Below are 20,882 nucleotides of genomic sequence, written 5' to 3'. Positions count from 1 at the left end.
TTTCCATTTTGTAGTCAATGGGTTATATTCCAGTACTATCTTTGTGATGTTCAGATTGTCCCAGATTTGGCCAGCTGCCTTCTATGTCTTTTTGAGATGATTTTATCAACCCTTGAAAAGTACTTTGCTTTCTTGCACAAGATGTTCCTTCAGCCTCAGCCCTAGAATTGTCTATTTCTCCCAGAAGTCCTGGACTTCTTTTAAAGGACAATGATATTTAGAAGCCAAAATCGAGGCACAAAATACTTATTGTTATTGAGGTGCTACTGCTCCCAGGCCCTCTGTGCAGAGCTACTTGTGTCTCTATTTCCTAGAGATACACTGAAAATCATGAATATATGCCAGTATCTCCTATTCCAATTCACCACAGAATTCATTCTTTCTTTTCATACATATAACACCCATCTCTTATAGCCTGGGTTATCCTTAACATATTTGATTCATTTCTCTGTAGCCAAAGCCCCATCATAGTCTCTTGCATAGAAACCCTTCTCAGGCCCAGACAACTTGCCCCAACCTGGCCTGTGTGGATCTCCCACCTCCAGGCTACTTCCAGGAGGGTGACCTCCTTACTTGGGCTCCCACCTATCCACAGCTCTTCCTCTCAAATAGACCTTCTCCTCACTGCACTCAGGCTCCAGCGACCTGGGTTGGGCTACTCACTTGTGTAGCTGCCCTCTTCATTCTATTTGGGTTCTGATTCTCCATGTAAGACACACACACACACACACACACACACACACACACACACACACATATTCAGGCTCTGAAAACCTGTGCCGAGTGACCTCTGGACATTGGCTCCCTCCTTGCTCCACCCTAGCTGACACCCCACACCAGATCTCTTCCCTGTGGAGATGCCCTTCTCACTCCCACGGAGCTCATGATCTAATACAACACACAGGCTTCCAACCCACACGGCCACTCCTCATCCAACTGTGGCACTAACACCCCCCCAGCAGGCTAGGCTGTCCCAACTTGGGCCACTCCCATGTATGCCCTCCCTCCTCGCTCAAGTTCTGATATTCCTCACCAAACAGCCCCCAGCATGAATGCTTACCTTCCTCTACTCATATAATGGACTGGATTATCCAGGAAGGTGAGAAGCTCAGAAAATATTAACTACACTCTATGGGTATTTTTTTCATGAGATTCTAGTTTTAGTAACATGTACACAATATAAGTATGTATTAGCTTTGCAGTACCTCCCACTATACCCCACCTCTTAAAATTTCCACCACCTTCCAACAGCACCATGCTGACTATCAAGCTTTAAATACATAGGATTTTGGAGGGCATTCTAAATTCAAGCTACAGGTATGCATGTATTGGATGATGATGTAAAATATATTTCTTACCATGGACATCAGCCAAAAAAGTTTAAAAGCTGTTGCCCTAGAAAGATTCTAAAATGTTGGTGCTATTGGCCTCCCCAATTAATGCCTCATTGTACTCCAGATTGCTGTCTCAAGACACACCCTGTTGTTTGTGTAAACACCATGACCAAAAGGATGCTGCTTTCATGGCAATAGTTACAACTTGTGGGCTAGTCGGAGTTAAAAACCCATTTTCTAGCTGTCTCAACTACTTTACTAGCCAAGCCATTTGGTTACTTTGCACATTAAAAAAAAAAAAATTAGAGTGAGTGATAAGAACTGTCCTAAAATTTTGTTTATTTTTCCTTTTAAAAACTGTTTACATATATAACTTTAGCAATACTGTCTTACTTCATTTTCTGCTGCTATAACAGAAAGGCACAGATTAGGTAATTTATAAAGAAAAAATTTTTTATCACAAAAAAAATCAATAAAAATGCAGACAATAGGTTGAGGGTATAGCTCAATGGTAGAGTGTTTACCTAACATGCATAAGGTGCTGGGTTCAGTCCCCTACACCACACACACACACCACACACACACACACACATGCAGATGAGATTTAATTTTCTCCCAAAGCATAAAATCAGGTAGCATATGAAAATGCATTGAAAATACAATAATTATTATAATAACCATTATTTAAGGACTGCATATATACCTGTACATAAAAAAGCATGCAACTTTTTTTTTTTTTAATGCAGTACTAGCATGACCTTGCACATGCTAAGCAAAACACTCTACCACTGAGTTATACCCCAAAGTCCTTTATATTTTGAGACAGGGTCTCACTAAGTTGTCCAGGCTGGACTCAAACTTTCAATCCTCCTGCCTCAGCCTCCTGAGTGGCTGGGATTATAGGCCTGTAACACCACACCTGGCTAAACCAGTATTTGATCCCAGGTCTGTTACACTCCACCCTCAAAAGTATTAACTGGCACTTGTAAAATGCTTTGTGAAGAAAAGAAGTTTATTGCATTAGAAAGGAAGGAGCATATTTGTTCTCTGTTGGAGGCTTTGAATTATTTGTATGGAGAACTAGATCTTTTGCCTTTTCACCCCAAAAATTATAGTTCTTGGAAGTTTGGGGGGGCTATTTCCTCTTCTGTGCAAACATAGCCAAATGCAAGACTTTGAGGTTAAATGGGGGCAACTCTGAGATGCCAAAAGCAGCATCTGGGTGGGGTCCTTGAGTGATGTAGCAGTGTCCTTAGATGTAAAATGGCTACCATGTTCCCTTGCTTGTAGAAAATGACTGATGAATATATTGAAAAGTGAAAAAGGAGGATCAGTTAGGTCTAGAACACTGGCAGATTGGTGGGGAGGGGTGGTGAGTCAGGGAGCAGCACCTCAGCCCCCAGTGGGAGGGGTTACTGGAGGGGAGGGCAGACCTAGGAGTCTGAGTCGATCTGGTGTTTTCTAGAACTGCCCTGCTGAAAGAATGAACAATCCTTAGAACATTTGGGTTTGGAGGGAGTGGGCAGAAGTGCTTGGGGATTGAGATGAGGCAAGAGACAGCTCAGGATTCTGACTTCAAGAGACTGACAGTGGTGTTGCTTCCCAGCCCCATTTCTTGAAAACATGGCCAACAATGCATTTTTCTTTATACTAAGCCCTGGAATTGGGGCGTGGGGGAATGTGCCCTGCTCTTGACCTATAATTCCTGGCCTGGCCAAGAAATGAGGGCTTCAGAGGTCAGGTCTCAAGAATCCACAGATAATCTTATCTCACGAGTTCTTGGTACATGCAACCTTTGCTCTTTCCCATGGCTTGAGTTAGAAATCTCCCATTTCTGCTTTGCATAGATATTTTCACATACCTCATGGCTCAGCATGAGAAGACCCTGCTCCAGAGACAGCTCAGCCAGGACACTTGAAACAGGAAACAAGGTTTGAATTGAAAGATCCTGGCATGATAAATTATATGCAAATACTGTATCATTTTATATAGGAGACTTGCACAATCAAGGATTTTGCTATTTAAGGGGATTCCTGGAACCAGTTCTCCTGGATACCGATGACAACTTACATATCTGTTCACCTGGCCTCTGAGTAGACTCTTTCTACCCTAATATGGCAAATCAAACTCTAGGGATCTTGTTCTCCCCAATTCACCCAGAAGCCCCATCAGGGAATGTCTGAAATACGATGTTAGTGGACATATCTTAGACCTGACCATCACAACTATTTCCCAGGTCTGGAGTCCTAGCTCATGATCATATATCTATGGTCCACACTGAATAGGAATTTATGTTTTGCAGTGTTGGGAAATAAACCAGGGCTTCGCACATGCTAGATGAGCACTATATCACTGAGTGACATCCCATCACTGAACAGGAATTTTTATTTTCAATTCCAGTGTCATGGACTGGGGAAACAACCAAGGGCAGAGGTTTAAGGTCCATTAGGTGCACTAATTGGCTGTGGGCAGGCTAGGAATGGCTGCAGCCTGGGTTTGACCATGATGAGCCTGTTCTTGCACAGCCTGGCCAGAGCAGCAAGGGAAAGGGGACTAAAGTGGTGACTGAAAAAGTTGGGATAGAACCAGCATTACGGCATATGTGTGTAGTCCCAGTGGCTCAGCAGGCAGAGGCAAGATCAAGTGGCTCCAGGAGTATGGAAGACAGCAAGACCCTGTCTCTTAGAAAGATAAAATAAGGCCGGGGTGGAGGTAGGAAGACAGAATGTCCAGCACAGGAATGATAGCAGCTGGATTGTGGCTGGGAGCCATGAAAGGTGGCCTCAGTGGAAGCTGAATCCTCATATCTGCTGGGACGTCTCTGCTGAGGGAATCTGAAGAGTTTCTCAGAGCAGCAGAGTTGTTTGACAAAGGACAAACAGGGCAGCAGGAGACAGGGTAAGCCATAGGAGGTGAAGCCTCCACCCTGAGGAGCACAATGTTGCCCCTACAGATGTGACAACTGCAGACTCCAGCCCCAGCACCAGACCCCTGTCCCTTCCACTGAGGAAGATATCCATTCACGGGAGGGGGCTCTTCTTCCCCAGGGACTGGGGCTGGGTGGATAGTTGAAGACAGTACAGAAGCAAAGACTCTAGGTCCAACAGTATTTTTTTATTCCCTAGGAACAAAGATATGTGAGGAAGAAACTCCAAAAGAAAATAGGAGTATCAATGACAGAATGATACCAGGGTGACCTGGCTCAGGAGACAAGGATAACACACTCCGCAGATGACCTGGTCACAGCTCTGGTTCCTTGGATCCATATTTGCTCTGTCCCCAAAAGCCCATTTCAGAGGTTTGGGGTCGGGTCAGTGATGTGGAAAACTTGCCTACTGTACATAAAGCAGATGACACATCTGTCTATTCTGAGAAGCTCAGGGGTTTCAAAACCTCTTAAGAATGGAGTAGGCAGACAAGAATGTGGAGCCTGGGAGTCACAGACAACCTGAAAGTGATCACAGGGCCCACTGTGGCTGACAGAATCGGTGTTGACATGGAATGAGAAGGGAAGCAATAGTAGTCCTTTAAGGAGCTTTGAGCTCTGTGGTGTAGCTGATCAATCTTGCCAAATAGGGCCCTATGGCAGTTATCCTAGGAAGTGCAGTCTCTAACCTCTCCAAAGAACTCTGGCTATGCTGAATCAGAAGCCATTATCCTTTCCCCAGAGGAATCGCTCCTATGCTCATTTCTGGCACTATCCTGCCCCCTGCAGCCTGGTCCTCTAGAGAACAGACTGGCAAAGGATGAGGAGAGACTCTGCCCTCCCTCCACCCACCTGGGATGGGACAATTTCCATGGCAGGTGAGATCCTTTAAGAACAAGATACTTTGGTGTGGACAAGGTCACCCAGACCCATCTCTGTACTACAGTGTCCTCTGGCTGCGGACTGGCAGTGAGGACAGAGGCTGGTGGCCTGTGAGTCCCCATCACAGGGAGGTCTCTTGGAGAACAAAAGTGGGGCTGCTCCCCTGGTGGGCTGAGCCATCCCGAGCCAGCTCCTCCTTGTCTCTGCTGTCCCACAGCACACCATTCATCTTCTTCTCCGGAAACAGGTCATTGTCCGTGGGGACATCCTAGGAACACGCAGAGCAAAGGCAGTGGAGCTGGTGAGGGTGGGCAAGTGTGGTGAAAGGACCCGTGTAAGAAAGTGAGACCCTGCTTGGGTCCCCGCTAGGAGGAAGCCCAGGCAGGCTGGTCGGGGAGCAGGGGAGGGATGGAGGAGCACAGTGCAAGGCAGGGGTGGGGTGGTAGCAGAACAGCCAGGCTGAACTGCCTCTGGAGATCCTTCTGCTCCCTCAGCCAGCCTAGTGGGAGGGCAGCTGCTGGGGACAGTCCCTGTTCAGGCACATGAGAAGAAAGAGGAGTGCTGGAGGGAGGGGACTGAGAAGGGGATAGGAGGGGACCTGGAAGGCAGAGGGCATCTGTGGGCAAGAGAAGGGAACATGTGACAATGGGTCCCACCTGGCTGTGGCTTCTGCAACAAAGCCGCTTCTGGCAGGACACGGGCAGGAGGGACAGAAGTTTTGGCAGCACAGGGTAAATGGTCCGAGGGTTCAGGGGCCGGCCCCGCATGCCCCCTGAAGGCAAAGGAGCTTCTGAGTGTCCTCCGGGGAATGCTCCAGAGCAGCAAGTCCTTGGCTGTCCCTCGGGCAGACATCTCAGCCCCCTCCCACCTCTGGGACCACTGCTGGGAAACCTGGCTGTTACCTACAGCCAAGGGCTCTGAAGGGCAGAGTCCCTCCTGCCCAGACTGCAGAGCCCTTGAAAGCCCCCAGCCCCTTCTCATTTTTCTGTACTGCAGTCCCAGATGCTTACCGGTGAGGAGACTGACCGTTAGGCCCACAACAATGACTGTGGTGGAGTTGTGAGCGCTGTACCATAAATAAGACAGAGAATAGAATCGCTGCAGCCCTGTGGGCCTGGGAAAAGCAGAGGAGTGAGGACAATTAGCAACTGGGTGACAGGGCATTCTTAGACACCTGGTTCTACCACCTGCAGATACCTCCCTAAGTCCTCTGGTGGCCAATCCCTTAGCAAGGCCCCTTTAAGTCCCTCAAAACTGAGCTTCTGCCCCCAAAGAGAAGGACAGCAAGCCCAGCCTCACTTGGAGAGTGTGGTTGAGGGCATCAGGGTGGTCACAGTAGTGGTGGTCAGATTGGTGGGCAGGCTGAAGATGGACCCATTAAGTGGAGAAGACGCAGTGCTAGAGTTCATGCTGGTCACTATGCTCCCAATTCCAATCCAGAAGGCCATGATGAGTCCAGCCAACAGGCCCACAATGGCACCCTGCCCAGAATACATACTTTCCTGTCACAAGGCCAAACCTTTACACCAGTCCCCAGCCCTCCTCCTGAAAGCCCCGCCAACCCAGTCCACAGACCCATCCCATGCACATGGCTGTGGAGCCAGATACATCACTCACAGGAGGGTTGGCAAAAGGAAAGAACATCCCAAGGCAGAAAAGTCCAAGCAGTGGACCCCCGACCATGCCAAAGATGCTGATTGCTGCCTGGGGAGGACAGGGTTGAGGAAAAATAAAAGAACACATGGCCCACACTCAAAGACCCCAGGCTCAATGACAAAGCACAACCACCCACTATTGCCTCAGAGCCCCCTCATCAGCTGTCTGTCTTCTCCACTGGAACAGTGGGCAGGAATGACTGAGGGCATGTGCTCTGGATTCCCGTCTCTCTGAGCTAACAATGTCCCAGAAGTAACCTGAGAGCTTTTTGCCACTGGGGAGTCTGTTCACAGAAGGTGGTTCATCCAAGGGAATTTCTGACGCCTGCTCCTTAAGTCATGCCCACTCAAAACTGCTGCCTTTCTCAATTTTCTGTTTCAATCAATCCCTCTTCCTTACAAAATATTTTCTCCTCTCCATAGTCATTACCTGCAGCACGGATCCCAACTGGGAGGAAATATAGGCCATTCCAAGACAAAGGATTCCGTAGCCAAAGGCTAGGGAAAAGCAGAAGGGAGAAAATGAGCAGATGTAAGTAAACATGATAAAAAGAGGAAAAAACATGCAAGCTACCCAACCAAATCGCCATTCCTGCAGCCCTGGAAAGGGGGCATATACCTCATGCCCCAGCTCCAGGTCCCTCTGCCCCTGTCCTCAGTGCTACGGAGCTCAGAAACCTCCCCAGGAAACGCCCTGAGATGTACAAAGCCATGGGGTGAAGGCTGTGGGCTTCACCAGGCAAGTGGTGAGCCCAGGATAAAACAGGTGTTGATAGTGGTCAGGGTGTATCTCATAAAGTACAAAACTGACGATATGGGGAAGGGTAACCCCACCAAGGCTTCTGGAAAGTAAGATGGCCCGGGCTTCGCAGAACTCAGGGAACCAGGGTTGAATCAGGTCTTCCATCGTAACAGTTGCCAATGAATTAAAAGCAGAGGATATGGTGCTGGAAAGGAGAAAGAGAATGACGAGCTGCACTGTGCCTGGGAGCCAGACAGGCAGAACTAACAAGCCATTCTACAGAGGGAACAGTGCCCAAAAGGTGGCAGAGGTGACAGATGCAACTAGAAACCATCCTCATGGTTGGAACTGAGGCTACTTCAGAGGAGGTCTGGAAGGCAAGGACACTGTCCTTTGTTGGTTTTTCTTCTTTTTCAGCACTGGGGATTGAACCTAGGACCTCCGGTGTGGTAGGCCAAGTGCTCTACCACTGAGCCCAGGACACTATCCTTTTCTGATGTGAATAAAGTTGCTGTTGAAGTAAATCAATTCTTGACATTATAAAAAGAACTCTTAATCAAAACAGGACAGCTCCTGGAAGAGGCCGTGCTCTTGTACACAGCTGGGCTGCATCTTGTCATCCACGATGGGTGGCACAGTGAGAAGCTCGATGGGATCCCTCCTCTCCCTGTCCCCTTTTCCAAGTAGGGGTAGGAACACCACACCTGAGGCGACTGGTCAAAGCAAGTACCTGAGGGAGCCACTGAAGAGGCAGGCAACAAAGAGCCCAGGCAGGCCTGGCAGACCTTTCAGGACGTCTATCACGAAGTAGAGGACGAACTGCAAGCAGAGCAGAGCACACAGCGCTCCTCAGAAGGTTGCCTTCCCCAGGTAGGCTGTGCAGGGATACCCCTCTATGCATGCCCCAGCAAGTCCCCAGAGCCTGTGCATCAGGACAGGGAATCAGACACACAGGCATTGCTACCTCAAGTGACCTCTCCCAAGTCAACAGAAAAGGAACCCTGAAGAGAGAATGACACAAGGCAGCACATGTCCCAGCTCTGCCTCTGACTAGCAGTGTGACGTCAACACACTCCTACCTCACCAAGGCAATTTCTCCTCTGTAAAAATGACACTGCTGGGAGGCTTATGTAAGCCCAGGCACATGACAGCTCCCAGCCGGGCATGTTGAGCATGGTGAGGAGGAGGTCAAAGTAATCTTCTCCCCCACTCCCAGCCCCCGGCGGGATGAGCACTAATTAGGAGATGACTGGGACTGGGGCTGGCATCTGACTCTCTGGACTGCTGGAACCTCAGAGCTGGAGCAGACTTTACAACCAACTCCCATCCAGGCCCAGGAGTCTCTTCTGTAGCTACCCAAACACTCTGCTTGGGCAGAGGGCATAAAAGGGAACCAGAGAGGCCTTCTCACTTGGTCAGGAGCTGCCTGAGACTGCTGGGTGCTCATGGGATACTCCTGGTAATAGGCGAACATGACCAGGCCGATGAGGCAGCTCATGCATAGGACCAGCTGCTGGCAGGGGAACACCGCGTAGCAGGAGCTGCGGAAAGTCAGTGCCAAGGGGAAAGACTGGGTTAATGGGCACTGTCAGGCACACCCTCCTGAGCCTTCAGAAAGGAGGTCTACTCCCTGCCTCCAAAGGGTACATGTGCACCCTGCCATCCTGCCCCACCACATCTGTGTCCAGGGAATCCCCTCCTCGACCCCAGCTCCACTGCTTCCTGACCCTGCACTCACAGCACAGCAGCCTTCTCTGTGCGGGAACTGAGGTAGCGCTGCACCTGAGCCTGGTTTACACCATATAAGGAGAGCATCATGAAGACTCCCCCAAAGGCCAAGGTCCAGAAGGTGTGCCGCACAAATGGGTCTGGATCCAGCCTGCAACAGATGCCACCCAGTCTCTGTGTCAGAGGCCCAGACACCAACTTGGCCTTCCGGTCCTCCTGGCAAGAGGGTTCAGTAGATAGCAGAGCAAAGATGCCACTGCTATGCTGAGAGTAACTTAAGGCAAGGACCTCGGTGGACTTAAGAGACAGCATCGTTAAGTTGGAGGGAGAGTTCCCTTTTTCCAGCCCCAGCTTCATCCCAGGTACTCATCCTGGTATTGTCCTGATCCTCCATAAACACTAGCAGGGCATCTGTGTTCACCATCCCTCCCTGTAGTGCCAGCTTCCTGCCCATGCAGTGTTGCACCTGGGCTTCCCAGCATGCCCTTTGCTTACTATGCCCAGACACTAGACTTTAGGATGGGCTCAGCTCCCAGATATGGCAGACCGCAGTCAGGACAATGTGCATACTTACTCAATCCCAGAGATGAGGCCGTGTTGGGAAGCCACATCCCACACATGCCCCAAACCTCCCACTTTGACCGACCCCACGATGATGACAGCCAGCTGCCCTAGGAACATGACCAGTGTCTGGAACACATCTGTCCAGATGACAGCCTTCAGTCCACCCTGCAGAGAAAAGACAGCACACCTACCAAAGATGTCTTTCACATCATCCACGGGGAGGACACCACTAGTGAGGGGACTATGCCAGGCTCTGCTGGCATCATTCCCATCCGTCTCCTCCCTTTCATCCTAAATCTCATCTTCCTTCACCCCAACCTACCCCTAGATTTCATCCCATCTCCTCACCTATATTCTTATCTCGTCCATTCTTGTCCTATCCTTCCATCTTCCCTCCATCTCCCAGGCCTTACTGCACTTACCAATGCAGTATAGATGTTGCAGACAATCCCCAGGGTCAGCACAGACAGCCACAGGTCAAAGCCAGTCACTGTAAGCATATAAAAGCCACACTTCTATCTCTGGAAGAGGGTTTCCCTAGGAAGAAGCTGGAAAAGCCCTGGTGAGTGTAGCTATGCCCAGTCATTGAGATGAGGCAATTAGTCATTAAAAACAAAATAAATCATTCACCACAATGGGTAAAAATGTTTGCAGAGCTCCACCAAAAGGTGTTGATTAACCAATTCAGGCGAGGCACAGTAATGTTTGATCAGCTTTCAAATAAAGTGAACGAATCTTGCTTCCACCTCTGGCAGAAGCCAACCCAAGGGCCCATGCAATGAATTAACTCTCTGTCCAAAGTTAGGTTCTTTTGGCACACTGCCCTTCTTTGACCCTCCCAAAGGTGTTTTCCCAGACTGCCACTGCTGGAAGCCAGTGGCCTGACTCCTCACCTGCATTGAGGGCCAAAGATGGAGCATAGAGCACGACCCCCATGTAGATCACCTGTTGGATATGCGAAAGGATGCAATGGGAAGAGGAGATGCAGGTGGGATGAGAGAAGGATGGACCTCAGCTCCAATATCTCCAAGGATTCCCCTTTCCTAGTTCTCATCCCTCTCCCTTCTCCTCCCAAAGTCTGGCTTACTATCACCCCAGTGTCTATGGTGGCATTGGGTAGAATGTGCAGCAGGGGGCCACTGATGGCTTTACTGAAATTGACCCCTCACAGGAATTCCAATCCTGCCAGTCTGAAGCAGAGAAGACTCCATCTCCCTCAGCATGCCTGAGTTTAGCTCTCTACATGCCCTAGGCTCAATTTCTAACACATTCCACCTACCATCTGAAAAATGAAGGTCACAGTTCCACAAACCCGCACTGCTTTATTGAATCGGAGCTCCAGGTACTGGGTAAGAATATACAGAAAGAAAGGTATGACATTCCTCCCAACTCCACCCTCCACGACACATACCTCTTCCCTCAAAAGACCCAGGAGGGAATATCCAACGCATATCCACCCCAGCAAGGCACTTCCCGGACTCCCAGCCCTACCTGGACTCCACCCAGGAAGAACTGAGAAACTCAGGGGAATTCTCTGCTACCCTCCTTGGATGGAGGCGATTTAGGGTCCTATTTCCCTCATGTATGTCCTGTCCTCTTCTCCATTCGTATCTCTGGAAGTCCCCATGCCTCCTCCCACCTTCCCTGCTCACCTCATAGGCACTGGTGAGATGCAGGCGGTAGAAGATGGGGATGAAGATGTGAGCAGGTATCAGCAGCCCCAAGAAGTAGGAGCAACCCAGGAACCAGTACTGGGTCCCAAATCGATAGATCTCAGATGGCACACCCAGGATGGCTACAGCTGACTGGAAGGTGGCTAGCAGGGACAGCGCCACAGGAAAGCAGCCCATTTTGCGATCTGCCATCAGCAGCTGGCCAACAGTATGGCGGCCCCAGCCACGACAAGCATGGTAGAGACCAATGGCCAGGGAGAGAAGCAGCAGCAAAACAAATACCACATAGTCCACGAAGGAGAAGGTAGAGGTGGTCACACTTGTGTCCGAGGTTGGGAGGAGGGGGACTGAGGTGCTCACCCCTACACTCATCCTCGCAGTGTCTGAGGTCTGTAGCCAGGTACTACTCCTTGGTTCTGGGCTGCCACTAGGCTGGGCGGGGCAGGCAAGTGGCTACAAGCTGGCTCCCAGCCACTGTTATCACAGTCCTCCTCTTCCACCCAGTGACATGGTCCAAGGTGAGCTGCAAGGAGTCAACTCCTAGTCAAGCCTATTCTGCCTTCATGGCTACCCATTCTCAGGTCTGAGACATGTCATACCATTAGACTTGCACCAATCAATGTGGCAATAATTATCCTTGAAGGTCTGGGATGGGCTGTATAGGGGAAATTGGGGCTGGAGGAAGAAGTGGAGTGAGACAGCCAGACAATAACTTGGCTAGGATCTTAGGGTGTACAAAGCTGTGAAATTCAATAATATTCTTGGGCCTCTACCCAAGTAGCAAAAGAAAAATCAACTCTAGCTCCAGTTTCTTCTCAGAATTAATATAAACTTTGTCTTGTAGGCAAAGACCCAGTCACTATAATGTATTAAGCCAGTAGAACCCAGCCTGGCGCCACAGCTCTGCAGGGAAGAAGAAATGAAGACTAATGACAGCAGGGCTTCCCTGTTCCCCTGGCCTCAGTGCACCTTCCATGCTTCCCAGAATCACCCTCTTAACAGCACCACTTCTCAGACTGATCATCAGTGAGCTTGCCTCCATGGCAGCCCAAACTCTACTCCAGAAAGCAGCAGGCCAATCACTCTGGGCCCCTTTCTCTCCAACACTATTCAATAAACCTGATGCCCAATCTCTCAGCCCCTCCACCTGCCCTACCATGGTCAATAACAAATCTGGCAAGGGAGAACAAGTGAGAGGCAAGGGGACAGGGCACTGAGATGGAACCAAGGATTAAAAGTTATGATTCCAGGACCACTGTAGAGAAAAGCTAACCATCTGGGGGGCTTGCGGGAAGAGGAACAGCTGGGGAGAATGGGTGCACATTGCTGTGGGCAGACACCTACCTGGTGAAGTAATCCTTGTTCTGAGGTAGAGCTGCTCAGAGCTGGGCAGAAACTGAGGGTCTGGTTCTATAAGTGGCTAAGAAGAGATTAGGAACTAGGGGTGTGGAAAAGCTCAGCAGCTATTGCTCTGGTTCATTCAGGGAACCAATCACTGTGAACCAAATGGCCCTATCACCCCAACTCAGTCCTAGAAGTTCCAGAATGGGGAGCAGGGAGCTCACATTCAACAGCATTCCTGGATGGATTAGGCTTTCAGCCTAAGTCACTCTTGGCACCCTGTGTGCTGGAGGGAGTTGGAAAGAAGGAACTGAGAGAAAATGGGAAAGTTGCTTTCCTAACTCCTATATAAGAAATAGTGAGCCTACAAGAACACACCACAACACTCAGAAAATGAAGATGGAATTGTGGAATTTAAAAATTTAAAGAAATATTAGGGGATCACTGTTATAACCCCCTCATTTCACAGATAAGCAAAGGCCCAGATTATTCAAGTGAACTTTCCATAAGCACAGTCAATTATAGTCAAAGGCCAGATTAGAACCCAGGTCTAGTAACTCCCCATCCATCCTGTTCTCCATGAATATCATCTTGTCTTCAGAACCAATCCCCTTGGAGTACTTATTGGTATGGAGAAAAAAACAGCAGAGTGTTATGTATTTAGGTAGCCTAACATGATGACAGTTAACACTTTCTAAACATCTGCTATATAGCCCAGAAATGTGCTAAGTGCTTTATACACATTAGTAACATTAAATAATGAAGTTATAACAGCTGATGCTTTCAAAATATTGTATCTCAGGTTAAGACAAGAATGCTCTCCAGTTTTCACAAGATAATTGAAACAAATAATCTGCTTAAGGTTATGCAGTATGATACAAAACAAGGGAGGAAAAAAAAATAGTTCTGTTTAAAGAAAGAGTGTTGCCTGTAACTATGACAGGTAATTCACCAGAGAGGCCCTGTCCTTGCCACTCCAGGACAGGGTAGGAGCTGAGTTTTAACTGCAGTCAATCATTCATGACACATAGTTTAGGTTTCAACTAATCTAGAGATAGATTAATATAAATTGTGTCTTCTGTTCCTGCCCACTAGAGGGACAATCAGGCCATCCTCTGGCTCTCCAGTGTTCCTGGGGAGATGCTACCTGGTTAGCAAGGCATAGACTAAACTTGAACTCTGAACCTCCTGGGACCAATGAAAAGAAGAGCTGGCAACTATTGGGTCACATGTTTACAGTCACAAATGCTAGTGTCCAGAACAAGGTTCCAAACAGGTCACTCTGGTTTAATCTAAAGATGCCCAGGGCTCTTGTATATTGCAACATCTTGAGTTTTCTTGTTCCTCCTTGGCAATTTTTTACTGCTATGATAGAGATGATGGGAACTATTATTAGATGTCTGCTATGTGCAACTAAGAACATGCACAACAAAAGGGTCAGTGGCACTGATAGGCAGGTGGTTATAGAAAAGACTGGGACACACTACTGTGGAGAAAACTGATGAGGTTTCCTGATAAAATTCTATTTGCATGAACGCTCCTGGATGGCTGAAGAGAGTCAGGGAAGAAAGGGAAAAAAACCAACTCAGTTAACAAAGCCTTCATCGAACACAATCTGATTCTAGGAACAGAACAGTGGCTTTCTAAAAACCCTACACTGATAAAATCCAATGGACCTGCCGTGTCAAGAGAACTGGAGTCAAAAGGAGGAACCAGGTTGTTTCACTAAAACTTCAACACACCAGGACACAAACAGCTAGTGGGGGTACCCTTTTAAAAAGCCTTAATCATTTTGGTCACACACTGCACTGGAATGACTGACTCCTACAAAAGGTAAAGGACACACTGTAAGACCAACTGCCCCAAAGATTCCCTCAAATTTTGTCTTGTGCCTAAAAGTCCTCAAGGTCTGAAAAGCTTGAGGCCTCTTATCAAAATGCCCATACTAGATTTAACATCTTAGAAAATCTGCCTGCCAGCCAAATGTAAATGCAAATTCCAAAGATTCTCAAGTATAGGTACTGAGTACAGATAACTGGGAGAACATGGAAGGGAAGGCTCTGCTGGCTACTCGAGACGAGCTCTGGTTGGCTTCAAGGAGCTTTTTTCTTGGGGGTGAGGGCTAACCAAAGCCAACACTTCCTCCAGGAGTGGGGGCCCCCCAGCACCCTTCAGTCAGAACACTGGCTACCCTGGGACACTGCTGCCTTACCTTACCTCCGTGCTTCTGCCAGGGCTAGGAAGGTCCCTTCTTTCTTTGCGAAATCAGCATCGCTCCTGTTCTTTGGAAAGGCAAAAAAGGAGAGAGAAGGGCACACCTCTGTCTTGTCCCTACCTCCTCGCTATGCTCCGGGACGCCGCGCGGTCCCAAGACTGAGGTGTTAAGGGACCTGGCGCCCAGGGCGTTCCCAGGCTCGAGTCCTCCCGCTGCGGTCTGCCCTTCGCCCTCCGCTCCTCCATCACCCTTACCCTCTTTCTTTCCCGGCTTTCCCCTTCCCTCCACACGTGTCGAGCTCACCTCCTAACTGCTCACACTTCAGACCTCCAGTCCCTACGCTAGGGACAGTTCGCTCCGCCCCTCTCAGTCTCTCCTCTCCCGCCCCGATGCAGTTCTGCCCAGCCTCTTCGCCCCCGCCCACTCCCGCCCGGCCCACCTGCCGGGTCTCCACACGTGGATCGCAGGCGGGCAGGGCCCGCAGCGCCCGGGCCGGGTGACAGCGGGTCCCCGCCCCCTGCCCGCCCCTGTCGCCGTGCCGCCATGTTTACTGAGGGCGGATGGAGCGGCCGGAATCGCTGTGGAGGCACGACCTTGGAGTGTGGGCTCGCAGAATGCGGGGCTGAGGGAGCCCGCAGTCGGCTCAGGGGAGCTAAGCAACACAGCTAAGCTGTGCCAAAGGGGGAAGTGAGGAGGCGGGTGACTCTGTCCACCCAGAACAAGGACTGGAGCGCACCAAGCGCAAACCTCCTGGATAAATCCACCCCCGGGCGACTGGACCTGTCCGATTAAGCCACGCCCCGAAACGATTGCATGAGGCGGGTTAGGCCACGCCCCCTTGGAGGGGCGTGGCGTATCGGAGGCGGGGCCCTGCAAGCTGCTCTCGCGATCCGTCAAGGAGGTCGAAGAGGGCGGAAAATGGCGCCTATCAAGGCTGGCAGTGGTGCAAGCCTGGTTCCAAGGGCTGTGGCCCTGCTCCTCGCTCTGGGTGTGGGAAGGGCTCTGGCGCTACCCGAGGTACAGAAGCAAATTGAATTCGGGCTGAAGCAGGGTTTGTTGACCCTCTGTGTGTTGCGCTTGCCCGCGGCTCTCCCCTCCCTCTGCCTGCTCGAAGCTCGGATTTCCTCCCTGAAGCCTCCCGACCCGTCCCAGGCGTACCCCAGCCGGATCTTGCTCCCGAGTACTCACGTTGCCCAGGCCTCCGGCGCCCTCGCCCTGCCCACATTTAAGGACCTTTGAAATTCGATCTCCTCGCTCCTCAGCCTTTGAATAATTTCAAGTTCTTGGTGCAGATGAGTCCTATGACTCTTTTGCAAGCTGTCCAGTCACGAATGCCGTACGTGGTGCGGTGATAGGACTGTACTTTCTGTAATGCTTGACGAGTTCTTTGTGTACCTGCAGTCCTTTTACGCTCGGCCAAACTGAGGCTGTCAGGATGCGGAGACTCTGGAGAGAGCATAGTAATTATGTTGAGTAGTGAACGTCAAAGATAAGGATCTTTCGTGCGTGAGGACTAGTACTAAAAATCTGACGCGCTCACTCGGCACCCGACTCTAGGGGAAGAAATGGCATCTCCTAGTCCAGCCTGATAAAAAGACATGATACGAGCCACCTCCCTGCGTTAGAAGAATTCTGGAGAGGTGTACTGGCAGTGAATTCTTGAGCCTTGTTTGTTTTCTTCTTGGCTTTTCTTCTTAGAGCCCTAATAAGGTTTCTTTCTCTTCTGCAGATATGTACCCAGTGTCCGGGGAGTGTGCAAAATTTGTCAAAAGTGGCCCTTTATTGTAAGCAGACTCCGGAGCTAATGGTGCACGCCCGCTGCTGTGTGAATCAGAAGGGCACCATCTTGGGGTGAGGGAGGAGAAGACATCCTTGGATACCGGAAAAGAGTTTTCAGATCCAAGTCTACAATCCTTGCCAGATTGGGTTTTGGGATAAATATTGGTGCCTAATTTTAGGCATGTAAACCATGATTCTCAAACTTTTAAATTTGTTATAGCATTTTTGGCTAGGTAAACAATCGTGTTCTTCCTGGATGAAACTGCTTAAAAGTCAGAGGTTAGGTCTTTTTAAACATAGGCTTTTATTCCCAGCGCGATGGCACTTGCCTGTAATCCCAGTGGCCTAGGAGACTGAGGCAGGAGAGTCGTGAGTTCAAAGCCAGCCTCAGAAACTTAGCGAGAAACTCCGCGAGACCCTGTCTCTAGATAAAATATTTTTAAAAATTAAAAAAAGGGGGGCTAGAGATGTGGCTCAGTGGTTAAGCACCCCCTACCGTACCCCCCTCCCCAAAATAGGCTTTTATGGCACCGTTTTGAAAAGAGCTTTGTTCTTTTGTTTATTGTCAAGACTGTGGGTTATTTACTGTGTGTCTGCAGAAGAGTCCCCCCCCCTTATTCTCCAAGACACTATGAATATGGATTTTCTTTCTTCTCTGATTAATTCTTGTTTTTCTTTAGGGCAAATTCCTCTTCCTGGCCCCCTATGCAGGTTTGCCCCTCAGATTCACTCCTTGCTTGGCTGCCTTTCTCCCTTTACACTCTTTTGAGAATCTGCCTATTCTTAATGGCTTCAACTATAACCATCATACAAATCTGTCCCCAAACTAGATCTCTTTTAGTGACTTCTTCAAGCTCCAGGTACATGTGGGTACCTCTAACCACCTATTAAATATTTCTTCCTGGGTGCACTCAATTTCAAATTCAAAATGTCATGCCTTGCTCTCATTCTCCTCTTTCCCTAATCTACCTAAATACTTCTCTGTATTAAGCTTTCTGAAAGCCAATTTATTTTTTCATTATCATTCTCTTGCTTTAATATTGTATGTATAACTGTTTCTTGCCCACAGGATAAAGTTGAAATCATGAACTGTCATGACTAGTCCCAACCCATTTTTCCATCATTATTTACTTACCCACTCAAATCCTCCATAAGGATCTAGCTCAGCCAGACTGCCTCCCCCTCAAAGTTATTCCATTTTTGTTTCTTTATTCATGCCTCTTTCCATAACTAAAATTGCTTTCCTCCACCAAGTTAGGACATAGAAATTCTTGAATTCCAATATCCTTTGTGAATGCTCCCTACTACTAAATCCCAGAGTAATACCTTTTCCCCTGTAACACTTAATATTTATACCACTCAAATTTATGTATATGGTCTCCTATGATTTCTTTTATATTGTAATTTAATGTATTCATTGTTATGGGGTTTTTTGTTGTTGTTGTTGTTTGTTTTGTTTTTTGTTTTGGTATGGTCTTGTTCCCCTACTACACTGTAGTCCACAGGAAGACCAGGATACTGAGTTATATATATTTTATCCTCTCCCAATTTTTGTAGTTTGTAACTACTCAGTAAATCCCTCCCCCCTCCCCAGTACTGGTGACTGAACCCAGGGGTGGTCTAGCACTAAGTTACATCCCCAGCCCTTTTTATTTTACATATCTTGTTAAATTACCCATGTTGGCTTCAAACTTGTGATACTCCTGCCTCAGCCTCTCAAGTTGCCAGGATTACAGGTGTGCACCACTGCACCTGGCACTCAGTAAATGTTTGTAGAATAAAGAACTGGAAAGTAATAAGATATTGAAGAAAACATAGCATGTCATGGTCCTTAATGTCCAGGAGTTTAGAATCAGTTTATAATAGAAATTGCACTTGAAAAAAAAAACTTTGTGGGATGGGGGTATAGCTTAGTTGGTAAGTTGGTAGAGTGCTGCCTTATAAGCACGAGGCCCTGGGTTCAATCCCCAGCACGAAAAAAAAAAAAAAAAATTTGTGACACAGTTTTATATTTTTTTTTCATTTAAATGTCCTCTGTGGATCTGAGAAGCAATATAAGATTCACTAATCTAGACAAGAAACAAAATTTCTTCCAGTATGTGCACAGTGAATAGAAAAAATTATTAGAACAGTGTGGTCCAATAGAATTTTCTGTGATAATGGAAATGTTCTAAATCTGTACTGAACAACACAATAGCCACAAAGGTAGTTATTTCACATGCACTTTGAAATGTGACTAATGCAAATGAAACACTGAATTTTTAGGCTAAATTAAGGTAGCTTTGATTGTATCAGATAATGTGTGATTGAAATGTCCATCATAGCACCTAGTCTGTGGCTCTAAAAACAGTTGTACTCAATTATCATTAGATGAAAAGGGGATTGCGTACTCAAACACAAACCTTGCCTTGGATGAAAAAGATACATAGTTATACTAATTACTTTATTTCCTCAGGTTGGATCTCCAGAACTGTTCTTTGGAGGATCCTGGGCCAAACTTTCCTCAAGCATATACTGCTGTTATCATGTAAGTGCTTAGGTACTTTCTTGCCCAAAAGGTGAATATGGTGAAGTGTTGATAGGAAAATCTTTGGGATCAGACCCTTTAAAAAGTGGACAAATATTAATATTGAACAACTCAGGAAAAAGATGCTTTCCTGAACAGAGTGCTAACAGTGTGTGCTTTGCAGAGACCTTCAAGCAAACCCCCTCAAGGATAACTTGGCCAACACCTTCCGTGGCTTTATCTGGCTCCAGACTCTGTGAGTAATAGGATAGGGCAAGATGATCAGAGAGGGATATTGCTACAAATTCAACAACTTTGGGCTGCATGTTTTTTCTTTTCTTTCTTTCCTCTTTATTTTACTTTATTCTTTTTGGTGTTCGGGATTGAATCCATGGCTTTTGCATGGTAAGCATTTGCTCTACCTCAGAGTTACACCCTTAACCCCTCAGACTGCACATTATGGTCACCTATGTTGTCTTCAGGGTACTGCCACAAGGTATAAGCTGTCCTGGAGGTATTAGTGCCTGGGAAAAAGTTACCTCTTATATGGACAACAAGATCTGCCAAGGCCAAAAGAACCTTTGCAATAGCACTGGAGAACCAGGTATGCTGTCTTATCTCCACCTTTCTGGGAATTTCCTTTTCTCCCTTATAGTCTCTGCTTTAGATCAGAAAGAGAATGATACTTAAGTGTCTTTTGTTTGAAGATCTGAGGCTTTAACCTTGGAAAGAAAAGGTCTTAAATATTATGTTCTGATTATTTGTATTCTGAGAACTAAGTTGAAGCACATATTTCAGAATATACCTGATGTAGCGATCCAGTGATGTTCTCTGTTTCTCTCTGACTTCCAGAAATGTGTCCTGAGAATGGCTCTTGTGCAACTAATGGTCCTGGGCTCTTGCAGTGTGTTTGTGCTGATGGTTTCCACGGATACAAGTGTATGCGCCAGGTGAGGAATTAGGCCTTCTTATTAGTGATGAAAGGAATGCATAGGGCAAGAACCTCTCTGAAAGGAAAGCCACAAGACAAGAAGCTGATGCCAATTACCTAGAGAAGGGGAATTATAGGGAAATTACCCAGAATGAGGGGATAAGTTGCTAAGAAAAAACTAGGTGTTAGGATGTAGCCCTCTGTGTAATGCTGTCATTTTTTTGGTTTGTTTATCACAGGGTTCCTTCTCACTACTTATGTTCTTTGGGATTCTGGGATCCACCACACTATCCATGTCCATTTTGCTTTGGGGAACCCAGCGGCGAAAAGCCAAGACTTCATGAACTACACTGGGCGTCCTGCTAACCTAAGATTATCCTGATGTATAGCCCAGCAAGGAAGGTTTGTTAACTTGACCGGCATCATTAACCAACAGATCCTCCTAAGTCTGAGGCTGCAACTAGAAGGAAGAAGAAAAACTGCACCACGCCAGTGTGGGACACTGGAGTCAGGAATGAACCTAGTACCAGTTCCCATTTGTGCTGTTGACTACAATAAACTTTTTTTTTAACTTTTTTCCTTTTTTTTTTTTCCCCCTCCTTTTAC

General features: G+C 47.8%; 2 protein-coding genes across 27 annotated transcripts; one reads left to right on the top strand and one right to left on the bottom strand.

Annotated features, from left to right (window-relative positions):
• Positions 1-2,072: 2,072 nt before the first annotated feature.
• On the bottom strand, positions 2,073-16,764 carry SLC5A6 (solute carrier family 5 member 6). 26 transcript variants are annotated; one of them, XR_013759151.1, is made up of 18 exons: positions 15,058-15,301; positions 11,484-12,027; positions 11,111-11,176; positions 10,725-10,776; positions 10,254-10,321; positions 9,842-9,996; positions 9,278-9,418; positions 8,951-9,080; positions 8,270-8,358; positions 7,632-7,744; positions 7,228-7,295; positions 6,760-6,846; positions 6,442-6,623; positions 6,153-6,256; positions 5,799-5,914; positions 5,113-5,410; positions 3,108-3,247; positions 2,084-2,631 (listed from the first exon to the last, which is right to left on the bottom strand). XR_013759151.1 is itself a non-coding variant. In XM_079110524.1 (18 exons), exons 4-18 carry the CDS (start codon positions 11,874-11,876, stop codon positions 5,264-5,266), a joined length of 1,911 nt encoding a protein of 636 aa, XP_078966650.1. In that variant the 5' UTR covers positions 11,877-12,159; positions 12,849-12,924; positions 15,058-15,127; positions 16,249-16,764; the 3' UTR covers positions 4,428-5,263. The 26 variants fall into 26 exon arrangements, 23 of the variants coding, with proteins under 23 accessions (XP_078966650.1, XP_078966643.1, XP_078966649.1 ...); XM_079110524.1 differs by lacking the exons at positions 2,084-2,631; positions 3,108-3,247 and adding exons at positions 12,849-12,924; positions 16,249-16,764 and having other exon boundaries at positions 4,428-5,410; positions 11,484-12,159; positions 15,058-15,127; XM_079110517.1 differs by lacking the exons at positions 2,084-2,631; positions 3,108-3,247 and adding exons at positions 12,849-12,924; positions 16,249-16,764 and having other exon boundaries at positions 4,428-5,410; positions 15,058-15,127.
• Positions 15,737-20,860, top strand: ATRAID (all-trans retinoic acid induced differentiation factor). The gene is made up of 7 exons (XM_079110539.1): positions 15,737-16,077; positions 16,790-16,911; positions 19,295-19,366; positions 19,530-19,601; positions 19,828-19,949; positions 20,198-20,295; positions 20,516-20,860. The coding sequence occupies exons 1-7, from the start codon at positions 15,874-15,876 to the stop codon at positions 20,618-20,620; spliced, it is 795 nt and encodes a 264-aa protein (XP_078966665.1). The 5' UTR covers positions 15,737-15,873; the 3' UTR covers positions 20,621-20,860.
• The last annotated feature ends 22 nt before the right edge of the window (positions 20,861-20,882 follow it).

The sequence above is a fragment of the Sciurus vulgaris genome (assembly GCF_902686455.1).
Source record: "Sciurus vulgaris genome assembly, chromosome: 14".
NCBI lineage: Eukaryota > Metazoa > Chordata > Mammalia > Rodentia > Sciuridae > Sciurus > Sciurus vulgaris.
Note: the sequence above shows the minus strand (reverse complement) of the source record. Positions and strands in the feature narration are given on the sequence as shown.

Excerpts from the sequence above, each read along its gene's own strand:
- ATRAID (XM_079110539.1), top strand. The coding sequence starts at position 15,874 with ATGAGGCGGGTTAGGCCACGCCCCCTTGGAGGGGCGTGGCGTATCGGA. Across the intron at positions 19,950-20,197 it reads CAATAGCACTGGAGAACCAG|AAATGTGTCCTGAGAATGGC; the intron begins GTATGCTGTCTT and ends TCTGACTTCCAG. Across the intron at positions 20,296-20,515 it reads GATACAAGTGTATGCGCCAG|GGTTCCTTCTCACTACTTAT; the intron begins GTGAGGAATTAG and ends TGTTTATCACAG.
- SLC5A6 (XM_079110524.1), bottom strand. The coding sequence starts at position 11,876 with ATGAGTGTAGGGGTGAGCACCTCAGTCCCCCTCCTCCCAACCTCGGAC. Across the intron at positions 9,081-9,277 it reads ACAGAGAAGGCTGCTGTGCT|CTCCTGCTACGCGGTGTTCC; the intron begins GTGAGTGCAGGG and ends GACTTTCCGCAG. Across the intron at positions 7,745-8,269 it reads CTCTTCAGTGGCTCCCTCAG|CACCATATCCTCTGCTTTTA; the intron begins GTACTTGCTTTG and ends TCTCCTTTCCAG.